We start from the raw sequence: 17,607 nt of genomic DNA, 5'->3' as shown, positions 1-17,607 counted from the left end.
ATTTGGATAAATAGAAAACAGAACATTTAGGCACCTCTTTTTTAAAAGAGAAATAGATTTTTATTTGTGTTAATCCACAGCAGTGCTTTGCTTAATTTTGAAGAGTTCAGCAGAATTAATGAACAAGAATAAAACTACATATATAATCCTGCTGTCGTCTCACATTTAGGAAAAAAAACAAGAAACGAGCAAAAATATCTAAAACCAGGAACTTTTTAAAAACGCTGAAAGCACCAACAGCACCCAAAAACCAAACGAATAAAAGCTAAAAAAGTTCTGTTGATGCTTGAAGTGATGAAACCTGTTGAACCATCACCCGTTCAGGTTGAACTCAATAATTCACAGCTTTCTGATAAAATGTGTCCGACAGAAACCAAAGTAAATCATCTTTTCTGTTCCGGCTGCCGTCTTATGGCTCGATTTCTGTGCAAAGAAGTAGAAAAAAACATAAATATTACTTCACAGAAAGAGGTTTACTGCAACTTGACTTACATTTAAATCACCGGCACTCGTGTGTTTTAGTGAAATTCTCAGGAAGTAATCACTGGATGTACTCTAAAAAAATATGGCCGCTACAGCTAATCGGCGTATGACTTCTGGATACGTTCACACTGCAGGTGAAAGTGGTACAAATCTGACATTTTAGCCCATTTTATAACCATCTGAATGACACAAATCCAGTATTTTTAAATCTGACCCAGGTCATTTCCATATGTGGCACTAAAATCAGATACACAACTAATGTTTTCTGAAGCGACTTCAGTCTGAACGACTTTTACGTCACTGAAAAATGTCCGAGGCCACAATTCTGCCACACGCTGACCTGTGGCGCTCACGGTCACTTCCACGGCGACAGTCTATGCTGAGGTCTGACGGCGGTGGAACTTAAACTACACTAACGTGAACAACACCATCAAAGACAGGATGAGTGGAACTGAACTCAGTCGGATTTACAAATACTGAGCTAAAACGTATCATAGCTGAGACTGAACTTCAACACAGACTTCAGCAGCTAACAGATGAGGCGAGGTCTCTCTTTATCGCACAAGACCAAAACAGCTTTAACTCCACCCCTCTCATATTAAATGATCTTAGTCTAAAACAGGGAGAAATGTGCTCCTATAGGGAATTCTAACCCTGTAATCCGGGTTATTTAACCCTGATCACTAACAGATGCGCTAATTATTTGGATTCTGGTTTATAGTCCTGGCTGCAGGTGAGTGTCAGGGGGCGGGGCCTCACCTACAGACTGAGCGGCTGCTCCATCGACCCCCCCAGCTGCTGCAGAGCAGCGTCGAGTCCAGCCTTCAGTTCTGAGTAGCTGGGCTGCTCTGAATACTGCAGAGACATGACTGCTGACAGGTAGGCTTGAAATGCACCTGCAGACAGACACACGTCAACAAACAGCCTCACGCTCGTTAAACGTTAACCACACAAAAAAAACAACATTTAAACTCACTTGAAACCTTCTTCCTCCCAAAGCAGTGGCTCATCAAGGCTTTGACATCGTCCATGTACCTGCGTGGAGCAAAACCAGATGAGCACGTGGAAGAAATCTGCGCTTTAAAATGTGTCCGTTAACAGCCCGCGTTATCTACCTCTGCTTCTGGGCGGCCACCTGGTCGGGCTGAGTGAGCTCGGACCACGGCAGCGACCCCGTGAGCCAGTGCAGCATGCAGTAACCCAGGGACTGCAGGTCACTGCGACGAGACGGAGCTGAGACACAGGGACACACATCATATGACCAAACGAGCAGAATAGTTTCGGAGATATTTTGCGGGATTACAATCAGAGAAGAAAACATGAATCTCGTCGCCTGCACCAGATGGGCAGATGGAGTGTGGGTGCAGAGCTGGAAGGAGAAAAATCAATCTGGCTGCGATTAGATGGTGTCTAACTGGATGTAAGCGGTGTGACGGCGTTTGTCTTTCGGACGAGGACGAGTCCCACACCTGCTCCCCTGTGAGCGTCCAGGCTGATGAACTCCACGGTGCCTTCGTGTGCCGTCCTGCTGGCTTCACGGTACTCGACGTGCTGACCTCCGGGACAGAACCTGAAGGCGTGGCAGTATCCGACCAGGTACACCTGACAACACACACAAATTACAAAACCAGGGTAATGCAGAGGAGCAAGGCACAAAAACAAACAGCAAACACAAGAAAATATTACAGATAAAAGATATATGAACAACTAAAACACAACTGTGCTGAAAAACTAAAAAAAAATCTCACATAGGTTCAGAAAACAAGGAAAAATGTTGGGGAAAGAACCCATTTAACAAAAAAAAAAACATTTAAAAAACCAGAAGAGAAAAGTAACACTACAAAAAAAAAAAAAAAAAAAAAAAAAAAAAAAAAATCACAGAATAATGCAAAAAAAACTCTGAAAATCAGAAAAAACTTGAAGGAAAACCTTTATTTTATTAAAGAAAATGACAAAATAAGAAAAATGTTCCTCAAATCATGGCAATAAAACAAAGAAATATAACAAATAGGTGTAACAATAACTAAAAATCTGGTTTTCACGTTTGCTGCACCTCGTTATATCTGAGAACATTTCTGACCTGTGATTTCTGCCCAGCCTTGATGTAGACGTTCTCTGCAGTGATGTCCGCGTGGGCGTACTCGTTCAAGTGCATAAACTGCAGCACGTCCAGCTGAAAGGACAAAGAAAAAAAGACATTTCACCAAAAGAGCCGAGCCGAACGGCCGAACCGATGAACCGATGCCTCGCGGCGGGATGAAATCGCTCACCACTCTGCAGGCGAGATGCAGAACGTCTTTCTGAGACAACACCTTGTTCTCCTCGATCACCGAGTGGAGAGAGCGACCCATGTCGGGGAAAATAAGAAACCTGCGGGATTAAAAACACAAACCTGAGTCTGTGGGGAGAAAAAAACGCTGCAGCAGGTTGTGTAAATATGCAGAAATTTAACGCACACCTGTATGAATCAGCATGGAGGCCGAAGCCAACGCAGACGGGGATCCCCAGAAAGTCCATCTTGTTCTGTTTGATCCACTTCTCCACTAAAGAGGCGATAATAAGATTATCGGGTTCAGTTCTGACACATCAGTGCTGTTCCTATAAAGGCTTCAAATGAGTCTTAATGTACCTCTGAATCACACAGATTGTTTACAGTTTCTCACCTACAGTTTTTTAGACCAAATATTTCAAACTTTCAGTCGTCAAAACGTTCAGCTCGTTCAGGACTTTTTTTTTTTTTAATCTTTTAAACTTTTTTAAAATTGCTTAACTCGATGTACAACTGTTGTTTATGACAGAGATGCATTGAGATCTTTTTAAATCTTTGAGAAAAACTGCTTTTGAAATCGACTTCAGTGTACTCGCTTTATTTTTAGCTTTTAGCTACTGTTCTGCTGCAGTTGTTCTCATTCTAATTTTCCTCTAATCTTACTGAATATAAACAAATTACCGTATTTTCCAGACTATAAGGCGCTCTTAAAAGCCTTCAATTTTATCAAAAAACGACAGAGTCCCTTATAATCCTGAGTGCCTTATATATGAAAGAAGACGTAATGTTTTAGTAAGACTTTGGTTAAACTACAAAGCTGCTCCGCTCATGAGGTTAAGGCTCAGTTATAGTCTCAGGGCTCCGAGCGAATGGTGGAGGCGTTTATACTTGATGCTTACATTGGTGTAGTATTCTCTGAAAAGACAGGGGGCTGTTTTCTTTCTCTTAATGCTCCTTATAGTCCATAGCGCCTTATATATGACAAAAGTTTGAAAATGGACAGTGAGTATTATAATCCAGTGCGCTTTATAGTTCAGAAAATACGGTAAATGAACTGTTAAACTGCTGCCAGCAGATTAATCCATGATCACATTAATCCACAGGAGGACCGACAAACACTGGACCTGCAGCAGAACCGTTCTGTTCTTGAGTTCTGAAACTGCTGAACTCGGTAAACTCTCACCGGACGCAGGTTTAGCAGCTCTCTGTAGAAAGTTCTGCTCATTGAAGATCTTTCCGTCTTTAGCTCCCTGAAATTAAAACCAGACAGAAACCTCCGTGAAGACGTGTCATTAGAACGGCAGAACAAATGGAGGATTTCTACAAGAACGGCCCCTCGTTGTAAAAACTCACTGACCAGTTTGAGGACGTGATCCGACTCTTTCACATTGGGCCGTGAAACTGAAGAAAACAAAAACAAAAAAAATCAAAACATCATAAATATCTGGATAAGAACGATTCCTCGACTAATTTAAGCATTAAGTTAGCACTTTCTTACTTTTAGCTTCTGGCTTGCCTTCGTCCTTAGCAAGTCTTTTGCTATATTTAGCTTTTAGCTAGCATTTTCTCCTTCTAGCTTTTAGCTACTGTTTTGCTTCTTTCAGCTTTATCATCTCAGTTTTAGCTTTTCAGCAAGTTTCAGGAAAGTCATCCAGCGCTCAGGATTCACGCTGCGTCTTCACAGGAAACACTATTTCTCTCACTTTGATTTTTCTCACCTTGTATTCGGCGCCTTTGTTATCTTTTGCTTTAAGTATTTATTTTTCTCTTATCTTGATACGTTTGCTGATGCAATAATGTCAGTTTCCCTGCTAAGAGACAAATAAAGATCTACTCTATTCACTCTTTTATTCAACTGCAGTTTCGTCCACTAACCTACATTAGCTACAAAGTTTTTTTTTCTTACACCATATTTCAAGACAACTTTAGTTTACTAAAGTGCTGCACAAAGTGTCGGATATGAAATCAGTAAAAGTTTTACCCCAATCAGGACAAAGTTTTTCTGTTTTTACTTCAGTTAAACCATTTACTGTGCATTTAAAACATCAACTAATTGTTGTGTTTTACTTAGAAAACTTGTTTTGTTTCCTCTTAGTATGTTGAACACCATATGTGAAATCTGAGATGATTAAATATTAATATTCAAACAGCTCTTTGTTCCTTTGTTCCTCCACCCTCACCTTCGTAGAGGAGCTCCGTCGAGCTCCGGCTCAGCAGCTTCACCAGTTTCCACTTTCTCCCCGTTGTGTCCGTCAGCTCCTCACCGTCCTGCAGCGGCTCCACCGCCGGCGCGTGCTTCGCCCTCTTGGCTTTGCTTCTTCCAGCTGCTGCTCATTCAAATAAACATTCAAAATTAGCCAAATTCAAACAAACTTTCTCTCCTGCAGTCAGCATCCTGCCAAACCCAACAAGACAGCTAACGAACAAAAATTAACCAATTTGACTATTTCTTCTAGTTACGTCACCAATTATTTGTTATTTCCCCAGCGAGTTGGATATTAAACAACTTAAATGATTCGAGTGCCACAACAAAATGAAAATAAATCTGTTAAAAAAAAGAGGAGATTTCTTGTGATTTCACAATCAGTAAGAAAGGAAGAATCTCAACTTTAGTGTTTAAATCATCAAGACTCTGGTTTAGAGGACAGAACTGAGCAAAGTTCTGAAAATAATTAAATACAGACTTTAGGACAAAGAAGACGCAGCAAACAAAACAAAAATAACGCAGTGATTCATACCTGGCAGGTGTGCCTGATCCTGTTTATATTAGATTTTTATGTACTTATATATACTGTAAGTAGGTGAATCTGAAGCTCACCTTTTGGAGATAACTTGGAGTTTGGTGATGAAACGGCTCCGCCTGCTGTTATTCCTCCCGTCGGGGTCTTTTCTTCTTCTGCTTCCTTCTTCACAGGACTGAAGACTTTGCCCTTCCCTCTGACTGAACACAGATCAAACAGAGATTAACGAGAACACACAGAAAAGACGAGACTCAGCAGTTTTTGTTATGAATCATCTGTGTCACTGCTTGTTTACGAAGCAGGTCTGTGTTTCAGCTCACCAGATCGAGGGGATCTGACGACGGGAGGCTCCACCTCTAAATCAGCATTAACAGCCACTGTGTGCAGCTTTGAAGGAGAAACACTCTTATCTGTTGATACAAATCGAAACCTTTCATTTGAAAAGATTAAACGCTCTCGTTTTGCCTTCCTGTTTCATGTTGAACACGCTAACCGCAAACATTACAGGACTTTGGGTGGAAAAGTGCAGCTACAAGTGTTGAGCTTAACTTTAATTCATATCAACAAACAGATTCAAGAACAATAATATTGTAGATTTATTGGATCAGTTTGTACTATTAACTTGGACAAGAACAACTTTCTAAATTTTCATTAACAGTTTAAGAATCCAGAAAAATGTTTGCATACACAGTTCTGTGCAGATTGTTTTGTTATAGTTTTAAAGAGTTTTTCCAACATCTCCACTTTAAAACGATCTAGAACTGACGATGTTGGAGGCAAACGCAGCAGCAGACCTTAAGACATCCAGAGAAGTCACTGCTGCAGCAGGTCAGGAAAGTTTCGGCAACAAAATGGAAGCGTGCTAAATATTTGGCAGGTGTTTAACCAGTTAGGGCTGATCAGCGACCTTGTTAAACTGTCTGCAGACTGTTTTAATTACCTTGAGTCAGGATGTTTCCAGCAGGATAAGTGGAGGACAGCATGTGTGTCGAAGCATCCTGGATGTTGAATTTAACTTCCTTTTCCAGGCGCAGGGAGTTACGGGTCTTTTTTAGGGCGGGACGAGGTGAAACTATGCTTGAAATGACAGAATCTGAAAATAAATAAATAAATAAATAAAACAGATTTAAAACCACATAAATGTTTGATTAAAGGTGACACGAATAGAAGATATTGCAAAGACCTTTACCTTTAGTTTTTGTGGACTCACAACTTGAAGCAGGGCTTGCTTTAACAGTAAATGTTGCTTCGTGCTTTAAAGAGGCAGCTGAGGCTGAAAGTCCAGTTTCATCAGCAAAGCAGGGAAGTTTCTCTCCACACGAAGGACAAAACTTAAAACCAGGCTGCAGCTTTGTCCCGCACTGAGGGCAAAAACTGAAAGGCATGCTGCGAGAGGATATACACGACAAATCTTCATTAACAGAGAATCTCTGAGGCACAAATTCATGTGTATTAATTAAACAAAATGTAGTAATCACAGCAAAAAGCACGGAACCTTGTTTTACAGAGAATATATAGTTGATAACTTAGATGATATATTACATTTTGTGGCTTTTTATGCATTATTTACAGTAAATGTTGACATTTTTGTTGTTTTTTTTATTTACATGATTTGTTTCTAATAACATCACAGATATTAATTTAGATTATTTAAAATCATTTAACTTGGGTTCATCTTATTTCTGTTTTAGATATTTAGACATATTTTTGTCATACTTTGATAAAAACCACATTAAGATTTACACGACTAAACTTATTAGTGACTAATTAACTGGCTTTCAATTTCAGGATAATATGAACTAAACTATAACCTTGTGTATATGCAGCTATGGTGCTTCTCTTTGGATACAGAGAACAAACAACAAATAATCCTAAATTTTTGCTTTAATTTAGTAAACAAAAAAGCTAAGAAACATTTATTAACTAATATTCACACAATTTCTTAAAAGTAGTTACATTTTGGCAATTACAACACACACGAGTTAGACACCGTGTCTTATATTCACTTATTTTAAAGATTTTGACACATTTTCTTGACAAAAATACCAATAACCAAACGTCAGCTAACATTTAAAAATTTCAACATATAAATATATAAACACAGTTTATTTCAGACTGAAGCTCCAGCTCGTTTTTAAGGTGCGATTTTAAAAATAAAGCTAAAAATAACTGACCAGTAAACTGGAAACGTATAAAAATAATGTTGTTACCTTAAAACAAAAACTTCGCCGATCTGTTTTGGTTCTTTTTCTGTCTTCCGGGTTCTGCTTCTTCTTCTCTGGCTTAAAGCTGCGCAGAAACCTCCTGCGCAGCGGCGGGGCTGCCCCCTGCAGGACGATGCGGGACGTGCAGCCAGGTTCACATGGCTGCACGTCCGCCCTCATAATCACCTTACCAAAACTCTAAAAACAAGATATTACCATATTAAATCAGAAAAAAAAACACTGATAGTATTAAACTAAAATAACAACACAAAAACTCGTTATTTTATATTTTATTTAATTTCACTTTTAAAAATGAAAGAAAAAAAAACATCCCAGTTTACACAGGAGGAAAAATATATAATCTGTTAATGTTATGACACAAAACATATTGGGCTTTTATTATTTAGCACAGATACATGCTATTAAATGTATTCTTTATTATTATTATTGTTTTATGAGGAAATTAAACAGCATTAAGCTTCTAGTGTAATTATTCAAATTAGCTGCTAAAATCCTAATAAATCAGATAAAAAAGCCTCTGCTGGTGAGATGATAAACGTTCGCTGTCATCCTCTTGGTGATCGAGGTATTAAAAACAGTACAAATTCAAGGTTATACATAAATAGAAATGTTTATTTTGGACATATTTTACACGTTTTGAAAATACAACCATGGCACAAGTGACAGCATGATATATTTCAGGCTTTCTAAAGGTGACAGAATCTAATTTTAAGGCACATTTCTAAATATGTTAATTACTGGAAGGAAAAAATAAAATATTATATTTGTGTTTTTAAAGACTACAAGTATGTTTAACAAACAAAATAAAGTAACAAAACGTGTAAAACATTTAAATACTACATTAATCCAGTGTTCATAAGTATAGAATATATTTAATAAAATATTAAATGTAATCAGTGATGAAACAGACCCATTTGTGTTGGTTTATTTATAAAAAGTTACCAAAATATCTCCTATTATCTTTTACAAATGAACCTTTTCAACCCCACAAATGGCTTCATTAACTTAGTTTTATTAAATAATTTACTGATTTGTAAACAGAGGAGCCTTACAGCAGAAAACCTGCTTTATGGAGCCAGTAAGTCACAGATCATCCAATTAAAAGAAAAAAAAAAGCTAAACTTAACTGATGGTTGTTTTCAGTCTCTACCCCCTAAAATTAATACTTTAAATAATTTCAGGAAGTGAAGAATATAAATCTGTTGATTTTAAAGGTTGAATTTGTGGATCCATGAGTGAAAACGGAGCGCTGTGAACCTTTAACTGTGAGCATTATGACAGAACTTCATCTGAAATGTCCTCATTGGATGCAAAACTTTTGTTTTAGTGCTTTTTTTTTTTCTTTCTTTTGATCGTTTTATTTACCTCAGACAAAACAGACAAGGCACTGGATTAAAAGAGTAAAGGGTTAATTATCATTTCAGGCCGAAGCGTTCTCTTATAATTGCTGTCTCCTTGTGTTTTAACTTGTCTCATATTTATTCCTGTTATTTAATTAACTTTTTGTAGCTACAGGCTAAAAGTGCACTTGGAGTAAAAAGTAAACGTGTTAACTGCACCCGACAAACAGAGGGGGACAGTAAGAGCTGGATTTTCCTGATGAGCCTGAAGCATTCGGTAAGTTATCAGCAGTGACCTAAAGGTTCCTGAAAGTATGACCCCATTCCTGGTTATGTTTCCTTCTTGGCAACTTATTTACAGCAGGGCTAACGCGCAGCAGAGACGATGTTCTTTGGAGGATACAGTTTATATATATGTTGAAGCTGAATGCGTGTTCGGTGTTGTATGAAAAATACCCCAAACTAACAGCTAGAGTAAATGAACCTGTCAAAAACCTCACCATGACCGTTAAACTGCTCGGCGTGTCAGTAAACCTGCAACACACTGGTTTGTGGAGCAAAGAACACAGATAATGACGACGAGAAAGTGTTTCCTCGACACAAAATGTAATAAAACTCCCACTGCTTCTACTTGGATGCCTTCCCATCATCCTCCAATACTACGGTGGAACACGTGCGCGCGACAGCATTCGCTCTAACACGAGCATTTGCCTCTGTCGGAGCTCTCCGACAGGTCCGCGTTGGAGGGGCCATTGGCGCGGACCGTGCCGTCCGGGATCCAGGACTTGTCGACGCACCGCTCCATCCTCTTCATGATGAGATCCAGGAGGACGTCGACGGCTTCTTCGACGTTCTGCCCGCTCGCGGCGCTCGTCTCGAAGTACGGGATTCTGCACAACGTGGTTAAAAAAAGAAGAAGAAGAAGAAGATGAAATTTGTACTTTGTGGTCATTTGACTCATTGCTGGTCAGTGTGGTTTCAGTAAATAGTGATCCTTATGGTATCAGAACCGGATATTTTACACATGTAGGTAAATATTTGCTTCTCGAGGAGGAGTTTAGTCTTCCTGAGCAGAGTTAGACAAACAGTGCAGCCACTGCCTTCTTGACAAACGTTTGAGGGAGAGGTTTGCTCACACTCCGACCTACCCGTACTTCTCTGCCAGTTCACGGGCCTCGCTTTCACTGACCGCTCTCTGATCTGCCAGGTCGCACTTGTTGGCACACAGGACCACATCTGGATTCTCACAGTAGGCGTGAACCTGTAACTGACCTGAGACACACACACACACACTCTGGCGTCATTATTCAGTCCGGAGTGCAACATCAGGTTTCACAAGAATAATATTCAAGAATTACAAAACGTGACCACAGCAGCAGAGGAAGCAGCTTGAAGACACGATTTAGATCTTTTAGTGGCGCGACGACCACCTAGCATCAATAAAATGTTTCCAAATGTCATGAAAACTTGTAATTCAGCTGCCTGCTGGCTGATTAGGACCGGTCAGGAGACGTACTCATCCAGTTTCTGACGTTGAGGAAGCTTTGCTCGTTCGTGAGATCAAACAGGAGAAGGAAACCCATCGCGTCTCGAAAAAAAGCAGTTGTCAAACTCCTGAACCTGGATTGATCGGGGACAAAAAGAATTAGAAACACTCAGAAGAAAAAAAAAAACAATCAGCTGCTAGCTGCAGAGGATGATGGGATACCTCTCCTGTCCTGCAGTGTCCCACAGCTGCAGGTGGATCTTCTGTCCTCGGCCTGGAGCTCCATCTGGACCTTTGGAGTTGTACACCTGAGGGAGGCGGAGACGTGAACATTTAACCCGTCCGGGTTCCTTCAGAGGCAGCGTCTTAAAGAATCTGAACCTTCCTGCTTTGCTTCAGATAGTATCTTACTTTAATCCTCAGAGCAGTCCGAGTACAGACGTGTACCGTTACGCCCCTAATTAAGAGCATGTAAAGCTTTATATACGTCCAAAGATTATGCTTTAAAAATAGAGTTCAGCTTCTTTTAATTCTGGTTCTACAAATCTTACAATGAGACAAAATAAATTGATCCAAATATATTAGAAGTCTTTCAGTTCTTTTCAAGACTGCTCAGACCTCTGCAGTTAAACGTGCTTCAGGAAGTGAAGCGGAGATCCCAGATTACGGATTTATTCTTCATAAAGACTGGTTTTTAAACCACAGTCATAACTAATTTCATTTATTTTACTTTACCAATAAAAGACTACGCTCAGTTTCTATCAAAGGTTTATTTTAAAGAGGTACTTTAACAGCAGGATGTCCTTCGGGAGCTGCAGGTTGGCAGCACTAAACTGAGAACATTGTAAATATGAACATAAATCAGCTGTTTGCTGATGGCAGGAGTGTTTGTTCTTAAGGAGGGTGCTGCCTGCTGTTCACCAACATTAGTCATCCAACAGCGGTGTTTTATTAACATATTAAAATGAATCCAAGCCCCTAAAGAACCGGCTAAAATCCATTCAGCATAAACACACATTTAGTGCAGAAATCTTCACAGCTGGATTGATGAAACCGTAAAAACTCACCTTTCTTTTTTCTCTGAAGTCTATTCCGACTGTAGTGATGAACTTGGAGTTAAACCTGCCATCGGTGTACTGGTACAGAAAGCTCGTTTTCCCCACACCAGAGTCGCCCAGAGCTAGGAACTTGATGAGGTAATCATAGTCCCCATCAGACATAGTGCTCCCTTAATTTCTGTAACAGCAAAACAAAAAACAAAAATCTCTCGCATCACAGAAATAAATGCTGAACCATCTTAAAAGCATAAAAACTTGGATCCAGAATCTGAAGCTCAAGAGAATCAAAAGGACTAAAAGGTGTTCTTGGCGTGCGCTCAAGAAAACCTCAAACTGCTCACAGTTTTAAACTTTATTTTATCAATACTTCCTGCTGCTGGGTGAATGTTGTTCTATCAGCTGCTCCCTTCTTCAGGGGCTGAAAGATGTGCTGATTGTTTGATGCTGGATGCCCTAGGTATTGTATAATAATAACAACTCAGCTGTCTGTAATTGGATTTGAAGCTGGAGCTTAGTCAGATTTATGAGTTGGACGCGTTTCTCTCCTTCTGCTGTGCCCCGAGGTGACTGAATTGGTGCTCTTTAAATAAACTGAATTAATAGGAGACACGTTCTGAGTGCAGACTGACACCAAAGTGTCTCTTCACTGGTTTACATATCGAACACTGGATATCTGGATGGTTGCAACCACTGTTTAGGATTGCTGTAATGTTGGCAAACAGGCACAGACAGCTACATTAAACTAAGAATTACAGCAAAGATGAGGCACAGCAGTAACAACTTCTAGATGAAAAGTGTTTTTTTCCTGCCTGTAAACTTTATGAAATGAAGGCTGAAGCTCTGCAGTAAAGAGTTGAATCATCTCCACACCCAGAACAACACCACGGCGCCGACAAGTTGGAACAAAAGCGGATGGAAACGGTGAAATGGGATCAGTGTTGCAACAGCATTTTGTAGAAACCTCTTTAACAAACAACCGATTCGACACAATTAAGTTTTCTTCTGTTCTTTATGACCTGAACGCAGTTAGGATTTCACTGGTTGGGTTAATATATAATTGGAAGAAAAATTTAAAATTCCACAGCTGTAATGAGAGAAACTTTGGTTCACTAACTGTTCAGATTTATCACATGATGGGATTTTAAGTCAAGCTTTGCATTCTTCCCCTGAACGCACCGCTGACCCGTTCAGCCATTCATCCTTTCATCTGGATCTGAAAGCAGATTAGGGTCTGAGGCCCAAGATCGACATCTTGCAGTGGAAACGGCCTTAAATGGTGCCGCAAGTTAAAAGTTTTATAAACCATCTAAATCTGCTGCCATCTTCTCACTGAATCAAATCACAATTCATACACCTGTGTTTTACCTACAAAGACATCCGGTGAGATCTTTTTATATAAAAAAGGAAAACCCAAATTCATTAATTAAAGAAATCAGATGAAGAATGCAGAGATCAGGGAACTGCTCCATGATTAAAAGATGAAATGATAAAAAAAAAATGTATTTATTATCTACATTTTTAGCTTCTTAAAATAAGGAGAGCCGTTTCTTTCACCAAAACTTTATTTTAAACGTCATTAAAATAAACTTGAAAAAAGCAGAAACAGCCTTTGAACATCAATGGAGACAAAAGTCCTTAAGTGGTGTCACATGAACTGGAGACACGACTTTAATAAAAAGGTCTAAAAATATCATCTGTACTCTCTGGGAAGGTTTAGTTACAACAAATGTGTTGCTTTCAGTCTGGATTACACCTTAAAACTAATTATATTTGTTTAGGATGTTTTCAGAGGCTACATTTATGTGAACAAATTGATCAGATAATCAGGTTGTTTTAATTGTTGGGGTGAATGAAGCAAAAATAACATTTACTTTATGAAGGTTTCAACAATGTTGATGATTCAAGCACCATCAGATCAAACCAGATCTTTAAATCTGCAAAGCGGTGGACGAGACATGTCCAACTCCGGTCCTCGGGGGACGCTCTCCTGCTTGTCTTAGACGTGTTCCTGCTTTAAAACACCTGGTTTAAATGGGCGCCTTGCGGACGTGCTTCTGGAGAACTTGGCGATTTGGCGTGGAGGTGATTAAACCATTTGAATCAGGTGTGTCCGAGCAGGAAGTCCTAAAACTTCCAGGACGGCGGCCCTCGAGGCCTGGAGTTTGACGCTCCTGCCTTAAGGAATGCCAGTTACGTTTAATCTTTGTTTCTGAACTGGAGGATTTTTTCAGGTTTTTCTGGTCAAACTTCTAACAGGCAGGAGCCTCGGAGCGCCGCACAACTGGTTTGTCTCCCATGAGTTAGAGGAGGGCAGCTGCTTACATCCAGAACAAAAACATGGAGTCATTTATAACTACAGCAATTAAATCATGCCTTCAGGAAGGGTGGAAATAAAACTTCAACTATTATCGTCTTATTTTTGATGAAATAAGACGATAGTTAAGCGCGGCTGGAGGAAGATTCAGCCCAGCGCTGAACCACTTCCTGTAGCGCTCACGATGAACAAACCATCAGTTGGTCAACGCTCAGGAGGTGGAAACCTGGAGCGAAACTTTCAACACATCTGTTACGCCAACAGGTTAACGCCGAGCTCTGAGGCCATCAAGGACAGAAAACTGAGACCGCTTCAACAAAAAATGTGAACTTCACAGCATTTAGGTCATCACCCACCACCAGAGGCAGGCAGGTCAACCCCACTCAAGATGGCCGCCACAGCTGACCAACCTAAGCCAACACAAATGGGGCCGTAACTCAGCTGATGTTACAGATACTGAGCTGTGGTAGTAGCTGAGATTCATCCTTCAGGAGCTAAAAGCTCATAGGACATCATGAAATAATTTATTTTCTTCAAGAAACGAGAGGGCTTTAATTTACTCGCGAGGATGAATTAATTTCAAATTAAAAGCTGATGATTTATTTTTATATTTTTCTGCAAAGAGAATTAGAACAGTCACTTTTCGCTGCGGCTCTAGAGAGGCGAGCACAAAAACTTGCTTCCTCTGCTATGACGAGTCAGATTTTCCTCTGTTTAAAACTCTGAGCCTGTGAACAACATTTGAGATCGTTTGGCAACAGCTCGGCCCGATGGCCACCGTTCTCACTGGCGTTACGGGTTCTTACCTAAAAGCCCTGGAACTGAAGTGAGTCAGTCTACGATTTCTGCTTGTGATAAAACGGGTCACACAGTTGCAAAACCACAGCTGCTTTGGGTGAAGGTTGCATCAGCGTTTTTTTCTGGAGATTATAATCAGCCTAATCAGGCTTTTACTTAATGAGAAGAGTTTCAGTTTTGATCTCGCTTTTAACAAACGGGTAAACACAAGGTGGTGTAAGAATCAAATGTGTCGAGTTTAAGTTTAGAACCACTTTTTAAGGAAAAGGAAGCCAACAGAGTTATTACCGTCAAAGATGAGCTTGCCTGAGACACTGACGTCCCGAGCTGCTCCTCTGAAGGGGACGTGTCAAATGAAACCTGCGATGCTCGCTGCAGGACCGAGAGGCGGATGTTAAAAGTTAAATGCACCCTTTTTGAGGTGACTGAAAACTATGAGGTGCAGGTCTGTGACGAGGACCGTTGATCCAACTGGAAGGGAAGGAAAGCAGTTCTCATGTTTCCCCAAAACCTTTTAAAAACAACAGACAAACGAGTCCTTGTTTCACAGGTGTCACATAAAACCGGACATCCCGCCAACGGTGAAGGTCACATCAGAAAACTGTGGCACCGGCTCCACTGGACAAAGTTTTAAGATGGCCGCCGCAGCCAACTGACCTTAAAAAAAAAGAAAGGCTCCAACTCAATCAGCTTTGCAGATTGCCGTTTTAACACTTATACATCTCTTGAACCACTGAATAGATTTGGATCAGACTTTCAGGAGCAGGATTTACCTCGCCAGCCCAATTCAAGATGGACACCACAGTCAACTGGTCTTAGCAAACACAGAAACGGACACAAGTCAGTCCGTTTTGCATATGCCGAGTTAGTAGTAGCTGAGAGTCATTCACGACACATGCAGCGAGGTTGTGCTTAATATTTACAAGACAATCTTTCTGTCATGAAAGCTGGCGGGCGATACGCATTCCTCCAAGGAGCGTTTGGGCTTTCATTTGCCTTACTGGAAACCCAGAAGCTCTTGAGTCTTTCGCCATTTTCTCCTGCGGTGGGAGTGGACCACATGTGTCTGCCGGGCTCCCACCCAAACAGCAAAAGAGCAAACAAAGATCAGCTTTAATCATTTGTCAAGGATAAAGTAGAGGTCCCACCCCGGGCAGCCGGCCAAGACAGAAGCAGGAAGCTCCTTGTGGAAAAAATAAAATAAAGAAAAAAGAAAAAACAAACCTCTGATGAGAAGAGATTAATGAAAGCCAAGGAATGGGCTTTGGTGGACCTTTAAAACCTGCTGCCAATCCAGTCATTAAAACACCAAGTGAGGGTTTATCAGCAGGAGGGGGAGGAGGAGAAGGGCTGGAAAGAATCCAAATCAAAAATCCAAATCAATTAACTAAAATAGAAAACCTAATGACCCTCAGCTGGTCCTCATGTGGTGGTCACGTGACCTCCTCGGCATCTTTTAATGATCACTTTTTAAAACTTATTTAAAACTCCAAAATCTCCGTCAAAGCCTACCACATAGCAACCTGAAATAACACTGCCAACTCCAGCGTGGAGAAAGGCGAGTTTTAACTTTTGTTTATTTTTTTTTAAGCGTGGTTGTTGAGCAACTTGTGAAGTTATAGCAGCTCTAAAATGAAGCAGGTGGAGAGGGGGAGGAAAAAAGTGTTTCCGCTCAGTCCGAGTGAGTTTTAACAGACGCCACGAGTCAAAATACATAAATAAATAAACTCTTGTGTTGTAAAAAGTTAACTTTCCGCAGCCTTGCTAACTCCTAACAGATGCTACAAGCTGCTGGTTTTTTCGGTTGACACATTTCCTGAAAACTAAAGTTGTACTCACCAAGGCGCGAGGCGCTGCCGTTAGCTAGCTGCGTCCTGCTTCTTTAAAAAGAAAAAAACGTTTCAAATGACCGTTGGAGATTCAAGATAAAAGAGTGGACTAATCAGCCCTTTTTAATTTCTCCGTCGCCTCTGGCCCATCAGTTGACATGTGAGCAGCCTCATTCACCCGGAGGAGCACCACCTTAACTTTCCGAGTGGATGTCGTCTCCTCCCGTTGAGGAGGAACAGCTCCTCCTCCCTCCTCACGGACCTAAAAGGGTGGCTAGCTGCGCGCCCGCGTGCAAGCCCGGCTGACGAGGCGCCTCGGCCAAGGCGGGCGGAGTCCACGCTCCGTTCCGGCCCGTCGTCATTTCCAGCCGAGTCGCAGCCCGGCGAACGGAAAAGGAACGCACCGTTTGTCAACCGGCCGCTAAAAACACAAACTGGAGCGACGCAACTTTAGACGGGTCAAAACTTCACTTCAGTGCTCCTGATCGTCCTTATTTAAAGATATTTTATTCAAATGAAAGAGTTGATCACACCTTTATATACTCCTAAATGTACAAATCAAGCTAAAAAGAAAAAAATAATGTAATCAAGATTGTACAACTCTTCAGTCATCCCTCATTTCCCTATATTTTGCTTTAACCAGCCGGACTTTTTAAAAGTGGTCTTTATCTATATATTTAGATAGTTTTGTCTCTAGTTTGAATACAGTTCACATTATCTCCACTACTAATTCAGTCTTTGCAAAAACTGCACCAGAAATAAGTAATTTCCTGTTATCCAAAGAATAATTTCAAAGGAAGCTGGGGAAAAACATTTAATTATAACATGTAAATGTTCACAGGGTCTGTAATAGATGTATTGGAGGATGTGTGGATCACTTTGTGGCTTTGTTGGGTGACGGATGATCCCAGTGGAAAAAATATTTTGTGTGGTAGTATTTAATCAATATTTAGAGGACTTTTTAAATTTGGTTTTACAATGGGGAAAAACATTTATTCATGTGCAAATTATTTATTACACTTACTCTTAGTACTAAGTGTAACTCAATGACTTTGACAAAAGTC

The 17,607-nt window shown here is 40.4% G+C and overlaps 2 protein-coding genes across 3 annotated transcripts; both read right to left on the bottom strand.

The window, feature by feature from the left end:
* Window positions 1-37: 37 nt before the first annotated feature.
* On the bottom strand, window positions 38-7,834 carry vrk3 (VRK serine/threonine kinase 3). Its single transcript, XM_017441008.3, has 16 exons — window positions 7,704-7,834; window positions 6,683-6,879; window positions 6,434-6,586; window positions 5,814-5,903; window positions 5,571-5,693; window positions 4,933-5,079; window positions 4,110-4,153; window positions 3,936-4,002; window positions 2,942-3,026; window positions 2,754-2,853; window positions 2,564-2,656; window positions 1,953-2,085; window positions 1,599-1,716; window positions 1,460-1,518; window positions 1,243-1,379; window positions 38-423 (listed from the first exon to the last, which is right to left on the bottom strand). The coding sequence occupies exons 2-15, from the start codon at window positions 6,876-6,878 to the stop codon at window positions 1,243-1,245; spliced, it is 1,545 nt and encodes a 514-aa protein (XP_017296497.1). The 5' UTR covers window position 6,879; window positions 7,704-7,834; the 3' UTR covers window positions 38-423.
* A 478-nt stretch (window positions 7,835-8,312) lies between these two features.
* On the bottom strand, window positions 8,313-16,781 carry rab27a (RAB27A, member RAS oncogene family). 2 transcript variants are annotated; one of them, XM_037979707.1, is made up of 7 exons: window positions 16,554-16,781; window positions 15,939-16,064; window positions 11,612-11,780; window positions 10,767-10,852; window positions 10,575-10,678; window positions 10,207-10,330; window positions 8,313-9,948 (listed from the first exon to the last, which is right to left on the bottom strand). In XM_037979707.1, exons 3-7 carry the CDS (start codon window positions 11,762-11,764, stop codon window positions 9,753-9,755), a joined length of 663 nt encoding a protein of 220 aa, XP_037835635.1. In that variant the 5' UTR covers window positions 11,765-11,780; window positions 15,939-16,064; window positions 16,554-16,781; the 3' UTR covers window positions 8,313-9,752. The 2 variants fall into 2 exon arrangements, with proteins under 2 accessions (XP_037835635.1, XP_017296020.1); XM_017440531.3 differs by lacking the exon at window positions 15,939-16,064 and having other exon boundaries at window positions 16,554-16,779.
* Window positions 16,782-17,607: the final 826 nt, after the last annotated feature.

Source organism: Kryptolebias marmoratus, linkage group LG15 (assembly GCF_001649575.2).
Source record: "Kryptolebias marmoratus isolate JLee-2015 linkage group LG15, ASM164957v2, whole genome shotgun sequence".
NCBI lineage: Eukaryota > Metazoa > Chordata > Actinopteri > Cyprinodontiformes > Rivulidae > Kryptolebias > Kryptolebias marmoratus.
This window is presented reverse-complemented; position numbering and strand designations above follow the sequence as displayed.